Genomic DNA, 22,506 nt, shown 5'->3' on the forward strand with positions numbered 1-22,506 from the left:
TCTTAGGGGTAACCAGCAGAACTTCAAAGCCAACATTGAAATTGCAAAGCATCGTTTCAACCAAACTGGAGGTTTGTTAATGTTTCACTGATTACTGATGAAATGTTGTTTGTGCTTTCATCCTGTATTTGTATAGTTGTAAACAAATGTGAACTGACACACACACACACACATACACACACACACACACACACACACACACACACACACACACACACACACACACACACACACACACACACACACACACACACACACACACACTGGTTGGCTGGTTTCCATCCAGCCAATAACAGCAGAAGGTGTAGATGTTGTGTTTTGGTGTGTGTGTATCAGTGTGTCTCTGTGGTGAAGATGTGATATCAGCTGATGACAGCTGACTGTGCTGAGATCTCACTCTGGTTTACTGCAGTCTGTGTCTCTGTCTCTCTCTCAGGTGTCCATGTTCTCCAGTGGATGTACGGCTGTGAATGGGACGATGAGACTGGAGAGGTTAATGGTTATAATCAGTATGGTTATGATGGAGAAGACTTCATAGCATTTGACCTGAAGACAGAGACATGGATCGCTCCAAAACAACAGGCTTTCATCACCAAAATCAAGTGGGACCATAACATAGCTTCTATTGCACAGACAAAGAACTACCTCACCCAGACTTGCGTTGAGTGGCTGAAGAAGTATGTGAACTATGGGAGGAGCTCTCTGATGAGAACAGGTAGAATCACATGACCTGATGTAGTTTCATGAACACAACAATGTTAATATGCCTCCCCTGTTTCTAACTTACAGTAACATTACAATAAATATGAACCAACACACAGAGACCTGCTGAGTCTCAGTTTACACACTTAATGAGCGGAGTGGAGTTTCCCTTTTGCAGCAAACTACTGAGGATCAATAATTGGGTCATTAGCCTTTTATGTGTGTGTGAAGGACATACATGTCATTTTAATACTTAAGTTGTTAATATTGCTTTCTGAATTGATCTTATTCATCTATACTACCTCATTCTTTTATATTGTTCATTTAGCATATTTTCCAACAGATCGTTTAGCTTAATTGATGGACAGTTTTATTACTGTGTAAATGGAGTTGCCGTGTTATCATATAGTTCATGTTGATGTACGTTGTGTAGGAGGATGTAGTCATGCTGTTAACTGTGTATTACTGTTAACCAGAGGGCACAAAAAATAGTGTGTAAATAGTAATTTGTTTTGCTTTATCAGTGCTGTTTACCAGTGTATAATTGAAACATCTATTATTTCCTGTTATGATCATTTGTCAATACACAGTGTAACGTTAGTAAATATAAATAATCCACATCTGTTACATTTGGATTTATTTTAATATACGTTATGGCTTTATTTCAGACCATACACAGATATACTGCTGCAACAGCTGTATGTCCAACCTTGTGGAAATAAACATACCCTCCTCCTAAAGATTATCTGACCAGAATATTTTTTATGAACCAAACCAGTCTACTGAGGCTTCACTTCACTTCCAACTTCTCATCTGTCTTTCTTGTACTTTATCCATCCCTCCTTTTGGACATGCCACGTTTTGTTCAAATGTAAATAAAAGCTGAGAAATAATTTTTTCCACAATGATGCCTCTTGTACATTGTCTTATTATCTTCTGGGAGGCGCCTGTGTCATTTCCGGTCAAAAAACAACTTGCTGGTTGAATAAAAGTAACTTTAAGTCAAAATTTTCCAGGGGTATGAATAATTTCGGGCTTGACTGTATATATATACAGTACCAGTCAAAAGTTTTGACACACTTTCTCATTCAATGGACTGGGAAGTTGTGTCCGAACTTTTGACTGATACTGTATATACTGTATATATAAGTGTTACTAATGCATTTAAATAACATCAGACAGGAATAATAATGATAATATCATACTGTAAATAACAATAAAGAAACTATAAACTGTCTTTGTCTTTACTCTCCAGACCTTCCCTCAGTGTCTCTCCTCCAGAAGACTCCCTCCTCTCCAGTCAGATGCCACGCTACAGGTTTCTACCCTGACAGAGTCATGATGTTCTGGAGGAAAGATGGAGAGGAGCTTCATGAGGACGTGGAACTTGGAGAGATCCTCCCCAACCATGATGGATCCTTCCAGATGAGTGTTGACCTGAACCTTTCATTAGTCACACCTGAAGACTGGAGTAGGTACGAATGTGTGTTTCAGCTCTCTGGTGTGAAGGACGACATCATCACCAAACTGGATAAAACAGCGATTCAGACGAACTGGGGCAAGACTGGTGAGAAACACATTTAGTTTACTTTCATCTCCATCTAGATTTCATTTGTCTCTTTAGACGCCAAAAGAATTCATGAGAAGTTTTTAATCTGTTTTATTTTTTCCAAATGATCAGATCAAGTTAAACTTTATTTGAAATATGTATTTTTTACCTATTCAGTTTATTTCTTCTCTAGTTGTTAATTTGGTCAGACTCTAACTGGTTCAGACATTAATGCAACCAGACAGTTTTTATCTCTATGAAAATATCAGGAACAGTAAAGAAACCAGAACTGCAGGATTTATTACTAATCACATTACTTTCTTATTTACTTGTCCATAATTTACAGACATGAGCAGCATTTGCTCCACTCTTCATTCTTGATCCTCAGCTGATCTTTTCACTATTATCTGTAATGAGATGAGGTTGATGTGAGCGTTTTTTCTGATCAAGTACTTTGACATTTAGCTCGTTGAGTTTTCTGCCACCGACAGGTGATTCTGACCTGGACTCAACTTAGATGTTCTGCTTTTATTCTCATCTTTACGTGGTGTGTGTGACATGAAGGATATTTCCACATGTCAGAGCATCAAGCCTCCTCTAACATCTAAGATAAGATAAGATATTTATTTAATAGTCCCTCAGTGGGGACATTTGCAGTATTACAGCAGCAAGTGGACAGTAAAAATAGAAGAGCATCAATACGAAAGAATAAAGAACAATAATATTACGAAAAACAATAACAATAATAGCAGAAATATATAATAAAAAATGAAAAAATAATTGTGACATTATTTACATTATTTACAGCACAACAGTAATATTGGTACTGAGTGGTAATATACCAGGGATGATTTTGTTATTGCACAGATAAAATGAAGAAAATATATGCATATTATATGTATATTGCACAGTTTCTTAATTTTAATTTTAATTAATTTAAATTTAGCCTGTCAAAGCATAATTATGATCAACACTGTAACACAGTTTTCATCAGGTCAGTATTGTAATATAAATACTAAAATACAAACAGTAATGTTTTACATGTCTGTGTTTCTGTTCAAACTAATGAGATTACTGTAAAACTTTGTGGTTTTAACTCCCAACACTGATTGTTCACTAAAACACACTCAGCATCAACATGTTTGTCTTCTTCTTGTGACTTCCTTTTTAAAACTTAAATGAGTAAAATTGTGTTAATTTATAAAATCTGATCCATTAAGTGATGAAAAGTGAGATAAACTAAGTTAAATGTTCTGTTTTGGTTCTTCAGGTTTCCCTCTTGCTGTTGTTATCGGAGTTGTTGTTGTACTGCTGCTCCTGGTAGTCGGCATCATTGGATACTTCCACTGGAAGAAGAAAAATAATGGTGAGAGACAAATTATGTTTTTTTTTTTAACTTCACAGATGTATTTAATAATGTGTGTGCTATTGTTTTGGTGTTAATGTTGTTATAACATCATATATTTTACTTCTGGTGATACAAAGTCCATAAAGTGTAAATATTACACACATTTAGTTGATATATCCTTTAATAATGACACAGATAGTGCTTTTTTCTCTTTGTGTTTTTTTCAGAAATTCTGAATAAAAATAATAATTTTGTGATGTTTTACTGTATTTCAGGGTTTCAATCTGCTAACAGTAAGTATTTTAAATATTAAATATTTGATAGTTTTATCTGCTTTGTCTTGTAATATTTGGATGTTACTAGACAACATTAAATTAAGATATTTAATAGATACATAGATATTAAAATATCAATATGAACAATTTGACAGAAAGTCAGTTGTTAGTAATTCATTACTCATGTCCAGTTTTGTCTCACATGAAAAAACTCTTCATCAAATAAGTTTTTCTTTCAGACATTCAGATTCTTTCATTATCACCTCAAGTTCCAGCTCCTGATCAAAAGTACTTTATTACGTCAACTTAGCTCACTGAACTAAATATATATGATACCACTAACAATCTCTCAAATTGTTGTATTTTAAAGATGAAAACACAGTTCAGACATGAACTTGTAATCAGGGGCAGATTCAGTGATTTGGGGCATCAGAAAAATGCTGACTTTATTTTTTTCATTTTTATCCTTTCTGAAACAAATATTCAAACTATATGATATTTTTTTCAAATTTCTTCTGTGTGAGGTTTTCTTTGAATGATATATTTAACATTTAACAACATAGAAACATGAACATGTCCTTGATAGAACAAAAATATGATTGGTTAATGTTACTATTAATTATAGTATTACTATTAATTCTATTAATTTATAAAGGTTTTTGTCAGGTTTTGATGGCGGAAGTCGAAGGAAGAGCAGTGTTAGGGGCGTGTTCGACTAGTGTTTAGTCGGCTTCATTACATTTCAAATGACCACCTTTAGTCGGAACCTGACTCCAAACACATCTATCTCTGTGTGAAGTCGCTAATTTAATTTTATATTTCAAAGACGATGTGGCTGGTGATATTTAATATGAAATCATCTTTCTTTAAGTCTTCCTCAATAATATTGAGCCACGCACTCCAGGGTGTGTGTGTTAAACCTCTAAATCGTCACTTTCATATATTAAATCAAACTGGACTTTACATTTGACATTACATTCAACTCCTACTGTTGCATTATCATAACAATACAAAATATATCCAGGGTTGTATAAATAGCTTATGTATGAATGAGAATGGGTCTAACCCTAACCCTAAATCGAGCACTTCAGGCCTCCTTCAAAGCCTATAGTACTGCCCTAGATTGTCATCAGTAATATAATTTCCTAAGGTGACTCATTTTGGTCCCTAGTTCCACTCAAAAATAAAAAAACAAACAAACAAATAAACAAAAAGCTTCATTTTATCAATTGTTCCTTCAAAGTGCTCTTGGAAACTAAGCCTGGGATGGTTTGGGTCCATGAAATGTGAAAATTAAAACTTTGTCATAGAGCTAAAACAAATACACCATTGGAAAGGTCTCAGCCTGGAGAGAAACATATGTCAGTATGAAGACTCTACATGGCTCATGCTCTATTTTGACATTTAAACCTTAAACTTGGTGCTTATAGAAAGCTTAAAGTAGGGTTGTAAAATATGGTTATTAAATGATATTTCTACTGAATATATCAAATATCTGGTACAGCTGAACTAGTAACTAAAATGTTTCTTTATTTCTGCTATCTTACGTAGTATTCTAGAAACAGTGTTTTGGGGACGGTAGTTCTTCCCAGTTGCGAAGTTGTGTTGTAAAATAGGGTCGTAAACTGATATATTTGTTGAATATATCAAATATCTACTACAGCTGAATTAATAATTGCATTGCATCTAGATGATCTGTGTTAAGAAAAAGTAAAGATGTTGCTTTATTCCAGATATTACAGCCAAAACAGGACTTGAATGTTATCGGCCATAACGATACCACGTTGAGTCCTTAGCAACCACCATACCAACATAATGAGACGTGATTCGTCACCTTATCGTGGTGGAGGTGTCCCAGTGACCCTGGGAGCTGTGTTGTTGGGGGCATTAGCCCAAGGCAAATTGGTCCCAGGTGAGGGGCCAGACTAAGAACGATTTAAATAACCTCAGATGAAGCAGCAACACAGGGCTACAGGAACCTTGCCCGGAAAAGGGAAACCGGGGCACCCTCCTGGAGCCAGGCCTGGGAGGGGAGCTCGACAGTGAGCGCCTGGTGGCCGGCCCCGGTCAGACACAGCCCGAAGAAGGCTATGTTTTGGACACTCTGGTGAAGAGCGGAGCGGAGCTGTCAACTGATCACTGCCTGGTGGTGAGTTGGATCAGGTGGAGAGGGAAGGCTGACGAACAGACCTGGGAAGCCTAAACGAGTAGTGAGGGTGAACTGGGAACATCTGGCGGAGGCCCCCGTCCGTGAGGTCTACAACTCCCACCTCCGGAGGAACTTCTCCTGAATTCCCGAGGAGGGTGAGGACATGAAGTCCGAGTGGACCATGTTCAAGACCTCAGTTGTGGAGGCAGCTGCTCAGAGTTGTGGCCAGAAGGTCATTGGTGCCTGTCGGGTGGCAACTGGAGAACCCATTGGTGGCCTTTAGGTCCTGGCTGGCCCGGGGTTCTCCAGAAGCAGCATATAGCTACCAGATAGGTACCAGTGAGATCATGGAGAAGGACTATCGGACGGCCTCGAAGAAGTTATGGCAAACCGTCAGGCATCTCAGGAGGGGGAAGCAGGGTTTTTTCCCATGCTGTGTTCTGCTGAGTTGAAGAACTAAGAATATGAGAATATTATCAGGCGGTGGAAGGAACACTTTGAGGAACTCCTAAACCTGGCCAACATGTCCTCTATGGGGGAGGCATAGCTAGATGATCCGGGATCAATTTATAACAATCTGTCTGTCATATCCATTTTGTCCTTTATTGGATTGTTGTTATAATTATTTATATTTTTCTCTCTTTAGATTTGGACAGTACATCAATTGGTTCTGGTAATTCTTCAGGAAGTGCTAACAGTGACACTCCATTCATCACAGGTAACTGATGTCTCTGTCAGTGTGAGTCTTTAAATCAAACCTGATTTATGCACATTATTAGAAATTACAAGTGTTTTTTCATTGTTTTTTTTTGCAGTGTTTATCTATGAATGCTTTTTTAAAATTTCAACTAAATTTCCTCCACATGGTAATTTGGACATGTTTTTATTGTATTTACATGTTTAAACTGTAGCTCTTATCCAGAGTGTTTTACATTGAGAGCAAAAGTTGAACTAGCTTTAATTCCTAATTCACCTGCATTTAAAGTCACAACCACAGATTCTCAGTGAACCAAAGTTTACAGCAACTACTGTCAGTAAATTCTGAAGTGAGACAAATAATTAAATTTGAAGATTCAGTTTAGTGAAATTGTGAAAGATACTGACATAGGAACATGTAGAGGTCATTTGAGCCTGGATGCAACTAACGATTATTTTCATTATTGATTAATCTGTTGTAACGAACTGGCTCAGAGCCCGCAACAAAGAAGGGAATCACAAATGTATATGCACTCAAACTGTGATGAAAAAGTTCAGAGTGTTTGTTTCCTATGAAGTGAATGTTTTTGGGAGGAAAAATATTTTGGGGCCAGTTTGGGGCAGTTCTGACTGTGGACTCACAGCCCAAAACTGTTACAGGAAGTTTAGGTAAAACTCTCTCTCACATCACAACAGAGACTTTCTGATAACTGTGCCTCAGCTTGAACTGCATTATCTCCATGACATGATGTCAGATTCAAACAAGCAGCATCATGTGTCATTGAGGTAGCACATTGCTGTCTGTAGACTGAATTAATGATTAATTTCCCCTTTTTTTAATACACGTTTTGCTCTGTCTCTTTATTTGAATGATTATTTATTTGTCCAGACTGAAACAAGTGAAAAGTGGAACAAGATGATGACCTCCGCTCCAGTAGTAATAAGCAGCACTGAAGACAGATGCCACACTCTCCTGTCCATCTGAGAACTGTGAATAAAACAATTATTAATAATTAATGTCATAAATTCAGAATAACAGTAGGAGAGTTTAAATCTGGTAAATCTACTAGGAGGTGATTATTATTATTGGATTACTGAAAACCAATTTAAAAACTGGTGCATTTGACATTCGACATATTTATATTTTCTTATGTGGAGACAGTAGCATAGACAGAAATCATAGTGTGGTTGGGCACAGAGACAATCAGGTGTGCTTAACATACACAGCTCTGCACCAGTCTGGAGAGAAGTTACAAAAGTTACAAACAACATTTCGAGGTTTATGTGAAACAAATCCACAATATCCATAGTTGAATACTTCTGGTGGTGGGTTTTACCTGGTAAAATAATGCACACACACACAACAGGAGTTGTGTTGAGTTAAACCCATAAGGGCTTGTTGGGTGTCCCTTTAATTGTTAATCAACTGAATTTGCAGGGGTTTTTTTTGTTTTGTTTTTTATCTTATTGCCCAACTCATTTACTCACATACACTTAGATATTTTCCTTTTATGGTATTATATATATTGCAAAGATCTTTTTCTGGGAAAGAGTTGGAGGCAGAGTGCAGAGATTCAGCTAAAAAGCAGGGTATGTGGTGTAAGAATGCAGGAGAACAGGGACAGTTTGGGAGCGGAGAATGAGGTGACGAGCAAGCTGGGGTTGTGGAAAATAACAGGAGACACGGGTGTGTGTTTTGACTTCTGTAGCTCTGCTTATCTTTGTATATAATGTTCACCTGGGTGTGTGCTGGTCAGTCTCTCTTTTTCTGCACAGAACTCCGTTTCCTTTCATTTCCTCTTCCTTTTCAGCCCCAACTGTGAACATTTTTAAACCCAGGTTAAAAACATTTCTCTTCTCCTGTGCTTATGAGTGAGCTCTTTCAAAGCACTTTAAATTTAATTTTTTTATTTGCACTGTATGTCCCTTTTAATGATTTTAAAGAAAATCAATATTTAATGCTCTATTCTAGTATTTTCTCTTTCTATTTTTCTGTACTTTGTTTTTATATATATTTTTTTTAATTGTATGTTTTTTGTGTCTAATTGTTACTGTTAAATGTTTGTTTTATGTAAAGAATGCGCTATATAAATAAAGCCTGTGAATTGAAATCTTTGGCATGGGCAGGACATGGTATAGATATAGTTTCCACAACACTAACTTATGATAAACTTGATAAAAACTAGTGTTGCTTACATTATAAAATATATATATATTTTAAATATTGTAATGTTTTAAATTAAGTTTGTTAACTTTCTGTAAACATGTAGACATTCAGTAGCAATGCTCTAAATCAATTCCTATGCTGGAATACATAAATTACATTTTTTCCCGGAATGCTTAAACATTAACCAATTCTTGAGGCACTATCTTGTAGCCAGTGCATTTACCACGTGCCAAACTTGCCAGTTGCCTTTCCACATCGACACATGTGAAAACACTTTTTTCTCTCTCAAACAAATAAGTATAGAATAATAATTTGTTTTTGCAAGAGATGTATAATGTTTTGCTGGTTTGGTGTAAGGTTTGGTCTTGATAGAGTATAGAGTTTTGCAAAAACAGCCTATAGTTTCAAAGATAGTGCCTAAGTAATCAGAAAAAAAGCTAATATAATTTTCTGTTGCACTACTGTTTGAGTCCTTTTGTATTTTCTGTGTGGTTTTTAATAAAGTCTCTAAAATTCCAAAAGTCTGTCTCTTTCTCATATGTTACTAGTTACAGTAAAATGAATATTACCTGATTATTCAGTATTATCACAAACCTGTATATTCTTGCAGGTGTATAGGCTTAGTAAAAAAATGTTCATCTGTTGTAAAAATGTGTGTATAGTTTGTATTTGATCAATATTATAAGACTTAAGGCAGATCTCAGATCAATTTTTCACACTGCACACATCTGGTCCAGGGTGGTGTTTCAGTTTTCCCCTTAAAGACAAATATGTTGCACTGAGTTCTGCCTGGCAACTGATGACACTTCATCTCTCAGGATATTTCTCCAGTTCTCATCAATAGTTTTCTTACTGTACAAAAAACTCCAAAAAATGATTTTTCATTTGAAGTTATTTACTTTCTTGCATTTAGTGACATTTCAAACTTTCTGTTATCATATCATTCAAAATAAATACATTCATGTGACCAACATGAATAAAATATGTAGCTTAGGTATTAGATATTTAAACACACACACACATGCTGTTTCAATAATACAAATCAAATGTTAATACTGTGTAAACAACTGTAAAATACTGTCAAAATAAATAAAGAAAATAAATATTTTTCTGTTATCACATAGAAAACAAAAGGTGAAACTAATCAAGGCCACTTGTTTCACTAAACAATCACCTGGGATCTGTCACAAACTAAAACCAAAAGTATACCTCTATAAATGAAAGACTGTCCTTCATTCACTATTTGAATACCTGATAAACTTTTGTTTCAAGCACAGAAAATAAATCAGTTTTCTTCCTGAGGTAAAGCAGGAAGTGACCACAAGTAACTTCAACCTACAGTATAAAAAACGCTGTCTGAACTTTACTAGAGCCGAAAAAACAATAACAAATATATTCAAACTATATAATCTTTGGTTTTCTAATATTTTCTTCTTATATCCAAACAATGAAAAAATATCATCTTTGGATAACAACCAAAGCCTCAACACGATATGTTAGGTGTGAGAACCACCCAACAAACATAACCTTTATTCTCCTCTTCAGTTCCTGAATCTGTAGGAGATCGGCAGCAGCTTGTGAGTCTTCTTCATGGTCTGGACTTTACCGTGCGTCGGCTCGTCCATCGTCTTGTAGCAGCGCCTGGCGTAATCTAAGAGCTTCTCCTTAGACGCCTCGAACTCCCCGACCTCCGCCACCTGCAGAAACATCAGGGCATCAATGTGGAAAATAATTTGGGGAAAAGCAGAAGAGAGAAACCTTAAGAAGTGATTTAAAAAGTATGTAATTTTCAATAGTTTTCTTCTGGACTTGACCTTTTTGATTTTTATCTGAAGACCATTATTGCTGCATTTTAAAACTGTTATATACTGTTAACTGTTAAAACTGTTTGAAAACAGCAAACTTCACTTTCTCCAGAGCCTCAACAAACTGCAACCCTTATTTATCTGCTGCATCAACCATGAGTCACTCTGAATCAGTTTAAAGTGAATAATGCTTTACAATTCTTACACATGGAAATTAGCTTCTGGCTACATTTGATGCAATCCTCTTTTCATTTAGTATCCACCAGAGAATAATTAACACATTTCAAGTCTTCTCTAAATGCAACGATTAATTGGTTAATCGATTTGTTGATTAACAGAAAACTATTGTAGTAACTGTTTAAGTCATTTTTAAAGAAAAAATACCAAACATTTCCTGTTTCTGGCTTCTCATGTGTGATGATTTCCTGTATTTCTTTGTCATATTTGACAGTTAATTTTATATCTTCAGGTTTTGAACTATTAATCAGACAAAACAAGCAAACTAAAGACTTCCAGGGAAATATGAACACCATTTTTTCACTATTTCTTTAACATTTCAATGACTACATAATTAATCGAGAAAATAATCAGCGGATCAACTGATACTAAAAAATCATGAGCATTAGTTATAGCCATGGAGTTAAAATTAAATAACAATAGAGCTGCCTTTTATCAGCAGATCTAACACACATGGGAATGTACAAACAGTGCATTTCCTTTAAGTGTTATTGGCTGCTGATCTATAATGTCTAAAAACATTCATCTTAAATTTTATTTTCATGTACCGCACATCACTGCTACCAGATACACATGAACTATCATGAACAGACTTGATTTCAGACCTTCTCTGGCGCCACCAGAAGCAGCTCAGCGATCGGGGACGTGGAGGCCATCGTGTTTCGGTCGACTCCGTGGATCTGGAAGGCTCGGGACATGCTCCTCACTCGCTGGTAGGTAGTCAGGATCTTCTTGTAACGAATCAGAACACCGTCTGGGTCTTTGACTGAGAAGGGAGAGATGACAAAACAGGAGAAAGATATGGGAGATGAGACAGAGAGAGAGAGGCTTACAGACAAATTAACACAGTTGTGGTTGTTGCTAAATAATCAGTTGTTTTCTAGATTTTTCAGATGTAAGTCAAATAATTAAACAGGTATCTTATGTAATTAAAAAAGCCTCTCAACCTTTTTTTCCTTCAAAGGACAGCTTCATTTTTTCTTGAGTGTAACATAAATATTTATTCAGATTGAACAGTTTATTTTAGAGCTGCAACAATTAGTCGACGTATCAATTAACTGATCTACAGAAAAGTCATCGCCAGCTATTTATTAAGAGCTATTATTGTCTGGTTCCAGCTTCTTAAATGTGAATATTTTAGTCTTTAGTCTTTATTAAACAAGGACCATGCTCAAAGACATTAATCTCACAATGAGAAAATGATGATCTAAGTCAGATTTAACCATTAGTATATTTCCATCTGCAGTCTCTGGTTTCTGGTTTCTTAAGTCTACTATGACAGTAAACTGAATATCTTTGAATTGTGAAGATATTTTAAGTTGCATTTTAAGATTTGTGAATTTTTTTTTTTTTTTACCATTTTCTGCCGTTTTAAAGACAAAATGACTAAATGAGAAACAGATTGTCTGATTAATAGATATTGAAAATAATCGTATGTTGCAGCTCTACTAAATTAGTCTGAATTTAACCACTTTTAGTTTGCAAAGATTCACATCTTTCCGTTAACTCTGTGTGCATATATGTTGTCTGTAAAGGAGAAACAAACGCTGTATATAGGAGGAGGTGTGTCACATGACTCTCACCTCTCTGCCTCTCCCTCCCATGGGTGATCCTGAAGATCCTCCTCATCTTCATCCTCGGCTCTCCTTTGGCTCGTCCTCGCCCCTTCTTCTTTGACCCTGCCTCCACTGCCGAGTCCTCCTCTTCGTCTTCCTCCTCCTCTTCCTCCACATACTCGTCCTCGGTGTAGTACTTATCCTCCTCGAGGTGATACTCCTGCTTGACTGCAGATGTGAAAAGTTGAGTACAAGTAAACCCTAAATCTGTCATGTTTCATGTGTCTCCATTTTATTTTACACTATTTGAAACCTGCAGCGACAGAATTATTTAAATAAATGTGACATATTAAAGATGGTAATTTGTGTGTCAGGAGCTTCCTCACCAGGGATGGCGGTGCTGCGGCGGGTCCGAGGTCCTGGTCCCTGCAGGCGTTTGAGGGTCATTCCTGACCTGGTGGTCATAGGTGAGGGAGGGGAGGGAGTGATGACCGGCTGGACATTCACACCATGCTGGGGGTCTCCACACCACTCCGTCACTGTACATCATAACAATAATAATAATAATGAAATTTATTTGTAAATCAAGCATTTAAATAAAGGTAACTAATGTTTCAGGGTAAATTCCTTCTACATTGCTTTCTTCAAGCTTCTGGCTGACTGAATGTGTTTGGTGTCCTCTACAAGAATTGCACGGGCAAAATAAATCAAGAACAATAATTGGGTAATCCATGCACACAAATTATTAAGAGGACACATTTTTTTCTGGGCCCCCCAGGACTCCATAACAAAGTAAGACAAGATAAGAAAGTAAAAATGATAAACTCTAAATACTAGATGAGTAGCAAAGAGACAAATCGGATAAAAAAAAAGAAAAACATTTTTCATTTCTGTCTCTTAATTTGGATTTTTGTCTATAGCTACTAATTTATTTATCTTTTTTCTTATTGTAAACAAATACGAAATTGTAAATATCACAACTTCTTGACTTTGTACTGAGGTTCTTTGAGAAATTTAGAGTGTAATACAAAGACTGTAATCTTCATGGTAAAGGAACATGTCACTCAGTGCAACAGTGTGGCTCATAGAAAACCAGCAAAGTCCTTTAAGGGTGTAACATAAAATGGAAGGCAGATGTGTTTCCTGATGTCTCACCCTCCTGAGTCCTCACGCCCATGATGAGGCGATCCAACTGACAGCGCAGGAAGTTGCGCTCCTCCTCCAGCTCCTCAATGTGCTTCTGCAGCCAGGTGTTCTTCTCCAGAGCGACGTACAGGTGAGCTCGCAGGTTAGAGACCAGGATGAAAGGACTGTACTGAGAGTGAGGAGACTCCTGCACCACGGGCACTGCAGGGGAGGAGAAGAGAGGGAAGTTAATAAACATGGAGGAGAAAAGAAAGGTGAAGGAAACTTATCAAGAATATCAATTTGTGAAAGATAATACAGTAGACTTAATAGAAAACACTTCCATCTTGAGCTTCAATATAGCCTGTAAATACACTCAAAGTTAATTATATTTAAATGACATGTGTGTATCAGGATCCTAAATGAACACTTCAACCTATTTTTCTTGCTTTAATCATTCCTCCTAATGATATTTAAAAAATAGTTTGGGGTATGTAGGCTATGTAGGCTTTTACATAACAATACAATATACATCTTATAATCTTTTAATTAGTTACCAACTGAGTTCAGGTGTATTGTGGACTTTATATCTTATTTTTATTCACATTTATTATTCTACTACTGCTGCTACTACTACTACTACTACTAATAATAATAAATATAAACCAGAATTAAACTAAATCTGCCAGAATATATATATTTATATTTATATATATATTTTTGTAAAGTCAGTATTTATTAGTATAATAAATATATTAATATACAGTAAACACACTCAGCGACAATGCAGGTAAACACTGGTCTTTGGCGCCATCGTGTGGACAAACTGAGAACAAACGTCATGGCAGCCACAAGACTTATCATATTATTATCATTATTATTATTATTATTATTAGTGGTAGTAGTAGCATCATAATAATACAAATTATTATTTAGTAATGAATAAAATGAGCAGTATATAAATATTTATAAATATAATACTTTTTTTTTTAATAATAAATAAAAAAACGGACTCAGCGGCCCTGCAGGTAAACACAGGTCTTTGGCGCCATCGTGTGGACAAACTGAGAACTATAACAAAAATAAAAACTAATGGCTGATGGATAATAATTATTATAAAAGTGTAATTAATTTAAAAAGAATACAGAAAGCTGTTTATTGTGTATAACAAATGAAAACATGTTATCATTACAAAATTATCATTATTATTATTATTATTAATAATATTGGTAATAATAAAAATAATGATCCTTAATAATAAATCTACTTAAAACAAGAATAAAAAGAAATAGGCTGAAACTATGTATGTAAATATATATGTATACATATATGTACATTTTAAATATATATATATATATATATATATATATATATATATATATATATATATATATATATATATATATATATATATATATATATATATATATATATATATATATATTTTAATTATTTGTATTATTATTATTTCGTAATATGAGTTAATTACTATTTTTATTTTAATAATGATAAGTCTGGTGGCCGCCATCAGTTTTTATTTTTGTTGTAATTCTCAGTTTGTCCACGCGATGGCGCCAAAGACAGTGTTTACCTGCAGGGGCGCTGAGTCCGTGTACTGTATATTAATATATTTATAAATATTTATATACTCCTCATTTTAATTATTACTAAATATTAAAATAATAATAATAATGTTTATTATGATACTACTACTGCTACTACTAGTAGTAGTACTACTACTACTACTACTAATAAGTCTTGTGGCTGCCATGATGGCTTTTGTTGTAGTTCTCAGTTTGTCCACGCGATGGCGCCAAAGACAGCGTTTACCTGCAGGGGCGCTGAGTCCGTTTACTGTATATTAATATATTTATAAATATTTATATACTCCTCATTTTAATTATTACTAAATATTAAAATAATAATAATGTTTATTATGATACTACTACTACTACTAGTACTACTACTACTACTAATAATAATAAGTCTTGTGGCTGCTTTGATGGCTTTCATTGTAGTTCTCAGTTTGTCCACGCGATTGCGCCAAAGACAGTGTTTACCTGCAGGGGCGCTGAGTCCGTGTACTGTATATTAATATATTTATAAATATTTATATACTCCTCATTTTAATTATTACTAAATATTAAAATAATAATAATAATGTTTATTATGATACTACTACTGCTACTACTAGTAGTAGTACTACTACTACTACTACTAATAAGTCTTGTGGCTGCCATGATGGCTTTTGTTGTAGTTCTCAGTTTGTCCACGCGATGGCGCCAAAGACAGCGTTTACCTGCAGGGGCGCTGAGTCCGTTTACTGTATATTAATATATTTATAAATATTTATATACTCCTCATTTTAATTATTACTAAATATTAAAATAATAATAATGTTTATTATGATACTACTACTACTACTAGTACTACTACTACTACTAATAATAATAAGTCTTGTGGCTGCTTTGATGGCTTTCATTGTAGTTCTCAGTTTGTCCACGCGATTGCGCCAAAGACAGCGTTTACCTGCAGGGGCGCTGAGTCCGTTTACTGTTTATTAATATATTTATAAATATTTATATACTCCTCATTTTAATGATTACTAAATATTAAAATAATAATAATAATGTTTATTATGATACTACTATATATATTTACATACTACTACTACTACTACTACTACTACTAATAATAATAATAAGTCTTGTGGCTGCCATGATGGCTTTTGTTATAGTTCTCAGTTTGTCCACACGATGGAGACAAAGACCCTCGTTTACCTGCAGGGCCGCTGAGTCCGTTTACTGTGTATTAATATATTTATTTTATCCGTAAATATGTATATCCTTTCCATTCTGAGCAAGAAAAAATATAACTTTACAATCAAAATTTAGAGGTTAAATTATATAATTTAACCACTAAATTGTGATTGTATATATATGTATATATATATATATATATATAAAAAAATAAAAATAATAATAATTGGGTGTATAATAAATGAAACCGTGAAAATGGCACAAACAACACATGAGAAATGGAAATAAAAAGGAATAAATATGATTTTTTAAATTTGAGATAAGTGTGCACATCTGTAAGAAAAAATGAGCCAGAGCACATTTTCCTCCACTTAAAACTGGAAGTGAGTTTTTCTACTCATTAAAAACTCGTAAATGTTAGATTTGATCCGATATTATCAAACACCGTCATGATCATTACAATTACTGAGAAAAACAACAGTAAAAGTGACTTGAAGCTGCCGATAACACTTTGGATCTCAGTCGTGAATAAAGTGTTAAAAACAGCTTCACAATTGTCCATATGAACAGTGAAAGATGTTTTTCTTGCTGTAATCATTCATCCTGTTCATACCGACTATTAGAAGATCCCTTCATAATGCACTAACAATGTAACTGATGGAGGACAAAATCCACAGTCCTCATTCTGTGTAAAAATGTATTTAAAAGTTGATTTGAAGCTAATACTGTATGAAGCTTCAGCCGTCCAAATGAGTCAAATCAAGTAGATAACTTTCAACTTTACAGTGTTTTTAGTATCAAAGTCCCTCTTTTTGTTACTATACTTCCACCACAGCTCTTCAGGGAAACACAAAGAGGGAATTTCATACTAAAAAGACGTTTGTGTCAGATATCACTTGATATGACTCAGACTGATGAAACTCAATGGAAGCTTCACATCTACTTTTAAGTGACATTAAAGGCACATTTGAATGGGATCTTTTAATGTCCAGAGTGAACTGGAGGAATAATGACAGCAAGCAAAACAAATCACACTGAAACCACCACAGCAGAGTGTGTTACTGCTACATTATAAAAGTGAACATGAGTAGTAGATGTGGCATACCATCCATCATCTGCTGGTTCATGTGATAGGCAGGCGGTCTGTCAATACTCTCTTCTGGGGCAAAAGAGACCTCATAGGCATCCAGATACCCTACCCCTCCTCCTCCTGCTGCAGAGTGGGGCATGTAGTGCTCTAACACATAAAGAAGACAATAGAAACATAATATTATGCAAAACAAGTCTTATTTTAGTTCTGTTCTCAATAAATCAATGATTCTTTTAGCCTGTAACATGTTTTAAAATATTTTTTTAAATGCTCTTTACAAGAGCTTATGAAGTGACATCAAGTTGTAAATGTGTTCAACCAACAGTCTAAAACCCAGATATACTCAATTTGGAACTAAATGAAACAGAAAAAAACGCAAATCCTCACATTTGAGCTACTGTTGAGCCTCTTTGGCTTAAATAATTATCAAAATCATTGCCCATTAATTTTCCGTTAATTGAATAATTGATAAGCAGCTTTAATATTCATGCAACACATTTAAAAACAGTCAATAACTAAGTTACAAGAATAACACTTATAACAGAAAATCTATCATTGAACACAGTATTAAACCAAATGAGACATATTTAGGGGTCAGTTCAATTAGAAACATCTGTTTAAAAAAAGCTATTTAAAAGAGGATACTCACCCTACAGCTGCTTATTTAATAAAAGAAAGTGGTAAGTAAGTTAAATTGTATTTATATAGCACATTTCACAACCTAGGTTACAAAGTGCTTCAAAAGAGAATAAAAGATTAAAAGCAAGAAAGAAACAATGATTAAGTTACAAGAATAACACTTTCAGAAAAGCTATCATTAAACACAGTATAAAACCAAATGAGACATATTTAGGTGTCAGTTCAAGTAGAAACATCTGTTTAAAAAGTTATTTAAAAGAGGACACTTCCAGAAATGTCTGTTTCTAATTATTTGCAGCCATTTTTAAAACAAAAAAACATTATTATCCAGTCCAAGAGCTATTTTATTGGTGACTAAAACTTCAATCAATGCTTGCAGCTGCTTACTTGTTTTTAAATTAATTATTCATTTAATTATTTGGTAAGTAAGTAAGTCAAATTGTATTAATATAGCATATTTTACAACCTTAGTAACAACGTGCTTCATAAGAGAATAAAAGATTAAAAGCAAGAAAGAAACTAGTTAACTTATTTTAATTATTAAAACTAATTAAATTACAAGTCCAAAAGCTTTTTGGTGACTAAAACTTCAATTAAACCCTCCAGCTGCTTATTTATTTAAAAAAAAAAAAAGTATTTAATTATTTTATAAGTAAGTAAGTAATGTTTTATTTACATAGCACAACGTGCTTTTCACAACGTGGGCTACAAAATGCTTCATAAGAGAATAAAAGCAAGAAAACATTACACGTTAGTTGCACAGTGGATACGCCATTTGCTGTTACCTGGCGGGTTTGTTTCATCTCTGCTTGTTGGAGGATTCATGGCTGAAACTCTCTTGTCACATAAACTGATGAATAATAATTAAATATGTGGTCAGAAACTCGTTATTATTTGTCTGCAGTCTCTCTGTGTTCAGTTATACTTCTGTAATACGACCTGAAAGCATCTGCAGCAGCCACCGAGCTCACTGCCCGCCAGCAATTACCTGATTATAAGTAGCTTCAACAGGTGGGGTCAGTTCACACATGCGCACAAGAGCTCTGCGCACCTCACCTGTCCCAAAATACTTATAGGATCCATTCGCATGCTTCAACACCTCAAATAGCTTGTTTTTCTAACTCTGCAGCGATTCTTATGTGATTCCCTGCAGGGATATGAGCGTTTCTACTCATTTGACATGTGAAAGCTGGTGAGGAGAAAGTGTTGGAATGCGTCCCAACCTGCAACCGGATGTGTGTCACCTGTGGGCGGCGCACAGGTAAAGGTAGGTGGCGGCACGATACCTAGAAGGTGAACGCGGAAGGAGAGGATCAACTTTTAACTTTGAAAATCACGTGAAATAAAGATTTTCATGCCGCAGAACTGAATCACAATAACAAGTAAGTGAACGTAGATGTTTTATTGATGTGAAGTTAAGTTTTATTTTGAAGTTTGTTGCAGATGTTTTGTCGAAATCAGTCTTTACTTTGTCTGGATCTGAAGTCTGCTTTTGTCTGCATGAAGCTAAACAAGATCTAACTTTTACATCCAGGCTTTGTTGAGACACTGATCAATGAAATCCAAACTAAATCTAAATCTGCATTGAAATGTATGATTATAGAGTCCATATTTAACCATATTTACCCAAAAATCTAAGTACAAAGTACTTTGTGCATGGGCAGATGTACTCACAAATGTTCTGCAATTACTACATACATTAAATACAATAAGTAAACTGTACTTTTTCACAGAATCATGCATAATTATTGGTTATAAATAAGTATGTAAGAGTCATACCAATCCATCCTCTATTTCGTCCAGTTGCCAAGTGTTTTTTTATCCACAAATCCTGTCTTCATTCCTTAATATGTGCTTACTAAATTGATTTGTTTTCAAAGGAATAGTTCAACTGAAAGATGAGCAGATTTTAGGTTGAAGCTGCCATTTGCTGCACTGATTATTGGAATATTAATGGAAGTAATCAGCTTGCAAAAATCAGTATTTTCTTTATAGTTGCTGTTGAAAACTGACTTCCTATAATTATATTTTTAATCTGGCATATGCATGTCATTTGTTATTGCCTTTTTTTCTTGCTTTTCCTTCTTTTTGATGAGTGCTATATAAATAAAAACCTTTTATTAACATTATATGATTTTTGCAGCTGATATTTGGGTACATTTGGATATTTTTTCATTTATTACAACTATCCGTCTGATCTATTTAACCCATATAACATGATCAGTTTTTCAAGGATTGTTTTAATTGTCAGTTGTAGCCTCCACCATACTCCACACATAGACAATGTTTTTCCCAAAGATATCAATAATATTTCAAAATATTAAAAACGACAAACTATACAGGCACAAGGATATACACATACAAATAGTGTACTGCATATTTATACTCAAGTTTTTACAGTATGTGTAAAATAAATGTAATATACAAGTAGGCCTAGTTATAAAAATATTCTTAACAGTATTTCACAAGTTGTCCTACTAAAGCATTTTACACTAAAATATTCACCAGAAAGGCTCAAAACTGTAGGTGTCCCTTGTAGTTTTATACTTAAATATGATGGACATTAAAGCATGTATTAGGGGCTCTATAAAACAAGATAATGCATTTTATAGAAGTAGTTGATGGAATCATAATGTAAATCCTTTTATAAATCAGACTATTAAGCAGCTGCAGGTTTCAAAGCACATTGAGTTGCCACTGTGTATGAAATGCGCTATATAAATAAAACTGCCTTGCCTTGCCTTGCCTTGCCATGTGTTCCTTGATGAACAGATAATGACCTTCTTTCTTCTCTTCCCTACCTACCAGTTTCATCATGGGCCTGTGTAGTAGACTGTCCCACTGTAAACTGGCTCTGGCCTTTGCTGTGTTTATGGATTTAGTGGGTGGAACCGCCCTGCTGGTGGGAGTCTTCGCCCCTATGGAGATGAAAGGTCAAGACTTTGGAGACTTGCTGGTCTATACAGGTATGTTCGTCGAGCCAAAGAAACTCTCACTACCTCAGCGTGTGATCATAACTAGACATGGGGATGATATGAATGTTTAATAATAAATGACTGATGTGATCTCTGTGCAGGGGCCCTGTTCGTGCTGATGTCGCTGGGCGGATGGGTGCTGTGGTACAGCGGAAACATCGATGGCCTGAAGTCCAGGAAGGAGCTGGGACACATCAGCAGCGCCGTCGACCGGCTGGCTCTCAACCTCAGCCGCAAGATCCGCACCTACCGAGGCCACCACTAAGAATCCTAAAAGTAGTCTGGTGATGTGTGTTTGTCAGTATTAATGTTAGACATAAAACACTCAGTGTTACAAGCAACTCAGAAACATTTGATTGTAGATTTAAACCTGCTGCTCTGTTACATCCTGTCATAATGCTGTTCTTATCATCATTTGTTTTATTGTGTTTTCGATGTCTGTATCATTCAGTGAAGCTGTGGTCTCATGTTAGAGTTCAATAAAAGCATTTTTATATTTATCTAATTTTATATCATATCTTATATAAAACTTAAGCTCTATAATCACAACCAGGCGTAATGTCCTTGTCTAAAAATTCACCTTCATACTTACTAAATGTTAAAAACAGTTTCACTCAATTGGTCAAACAACAGTAAATGAGTGACAGTTTTATTTGCTGGTATTAATTCAATAATCACCAGTGATACAATAGATGTTAATGCACATGTTCAAAGTAACAGGATAACATTATAGAGATAAAAACACATAGAACATATCACCGTACATGGCCTTTGTTATTGTAATCACATGTAAATTTCCCTTCAAGACTAATAAAGTACGTATTACCTTACTACTAGAAATATAGACTGCTACAGTATTATTTTATCCTATAATTTGTTGACCTGCCAAGGGACAACGGATGAAAACTAGCTATTCTAGCTAATTCCGGTGCATTTACATTTTAATTTGAAATGTTTATGAAACCATTCATGTAGATTCTAGATTAGACACACATTTTATAAACATATATTCTTTAATTAAGTCTTGATCCTATTTTATCTTCATGAAGAGGCATAATGTAATGTTAAACCTGTACTGACCTCTGCTGGTGTCCAGCAGGCATTACGACAACATCTTTAGACCATCCATGCATCTCTGTCCTTTTAAACAAAGATAGAGCAGACATTAAATATAAAGTAAAGAGTGTATATACAGGCTAACCTTGCAGTATACTGTTTTATGTATGTTGCAACAAAAATGCTCAATGACATCTGAACTCCTCTTGAACTCATGATGATGAAGACATCAGTAAAAAAGCAGAACGTTAAAAGAAAAACTGACATAGCAGCGGAAATCTTTCCTTCCACCAGGAGGAAATTTCCACCTCACCTTCCCTTCTCTCACACGACTCGTCTACACTGACTCACTTCTCACTTTGATGCTGAAGACGCCCA

At 35.0% G+C, this 22,506-nt stretch overlaps 3 protein-coding genes across 3 annotated transcripts in view; 2 read left to right on the plus strand and 1 right to left on the minus strand.

The window, feature by feature from the left end:
• LOC133996487 (major histocompatibility complex class I-related gene protein-like) overlaps positions 1–9,388 on the plus strand; it is a 70,859-nt gene extending 61,471 nt beyond the window's left edge. Inside the window, exons 3-8 of the mRNA XM_062436073.1 lie at positions 437–715; positions 1,958–2,269; positions 3,522–3,617; positions 3,875–3,892; positions 6,670–6,741; positions 8,531–9,388. Of these exons, the coding sequence (XP_062292057.1) occupies positions 437–715; positions 1,958–2,269; positions 3,522–3,617; positions 3,875–3,892; positions 6,670–6,741; positions 8,531–8,595 (842 nt within the window). The 3' untranslated portion in view covers positions 8,596–9,388. The remainder of the gene's footprint in view (positions 1–436; positions 716–1,957; positions 2,270–3,521; positions 3,618–3,874; positions 3,893–6,669; positions 6,742–8,530) is intronic.
• Positions 9,389–10,427: 1,039 nt separating this feature from the next.
• On the minus strand, positions 10,428–18,922 carry LOC133996898 (coiled-coil domain-containing protein 106-like). The gene is made up of 7 exons (XM_062436414.1): positions 18,883–18,922; positions 17,474–17,605; positions 13,617–13,831; positions 12,871–12,979; positions 12,512–12,712; positions 11,534–11,694; positions 10,428–10,583 (listed from the first exon to the last, which is right to left on the minus strand). Exons 1-7 carry the CDS (start codon positions 18,920–18,922, stop codon positions 10,428–10,430), a joined length of 1,014 nt encoding a protein of 337 aa, XP_062292398.1.
• A 460-nt stretch (positions 18,923–19,382) lies between these two features.
• tmem238a (transmembrane protein 238a) lies at positions 19,383–21,337 on the plus strand. Its single transcript, XM_062436416.1, has 3 exons — positions 19,383–19,479; positions 20,906–21,063; positions 21,174–21,337. Exons 2-3 carry the CDS (start codon positions 20,913–20,915, stop codon positions 21,335–21,337), a joined length of 315 nt encoding a protein of 104 aa, XP_062292400.1. The 5' UTR covers positions 19,383–19,479; positions 20,906–20,912.
• Positions 21,338–22,506: the final 1,169 nt, after the last annotated feature.

The sequence above is a fragment of the Scomber scombrus genome, chromosome 16, assembly GCF_963691925.1.
Source record: "Scomber scombrus chromosome 16, fScoSco1.1, whole genome shotgun sequence".
Lineage (NCBI taxonomy): Eukaryota > Metazoa > Chordata > Actinopteri > Scombriformes > Scombridae > Scomber > Scomber scombrus.

Bases quoted from the DNA above. Each gene is read 5' to 3' on its own strand.
- LOC133996898 (XM_062436414.1), bottom strand. From the start codon at position 18,922: ATGAATCCTCCAACAAGCAGAGATGAAACAAACCCGCCAG. The intron at 17,606-18,882 runs GTAACAGCAAAT...TTTATGTGTTAG, and splicing joins AGATGAAACAAACCCGCCAG to AGCACTACATGCCCCACTCT. The intron at 12,980-13,616 runs GCCTTCCATTTT...GTGAATGTCCAG, and splicing joins AGACATCAGGAAACACATCT to CCGGTCATCACTCCCTCCCC.
- tmem238a (XM_062436416.1), top strand. From the start codon at position 20,913: ATGGGCCTGTGTAGTAGACTGTCCCACTGTAAACTGGCTCTGGCCTTT. The intron at 21,064-21,173 runs GTATGTTCGTCG...ATCTCTGTGCAG, and splicing joins AGACTTGCTGGTCTATACAG to GGGCCCTGTTCGTGCTGATG.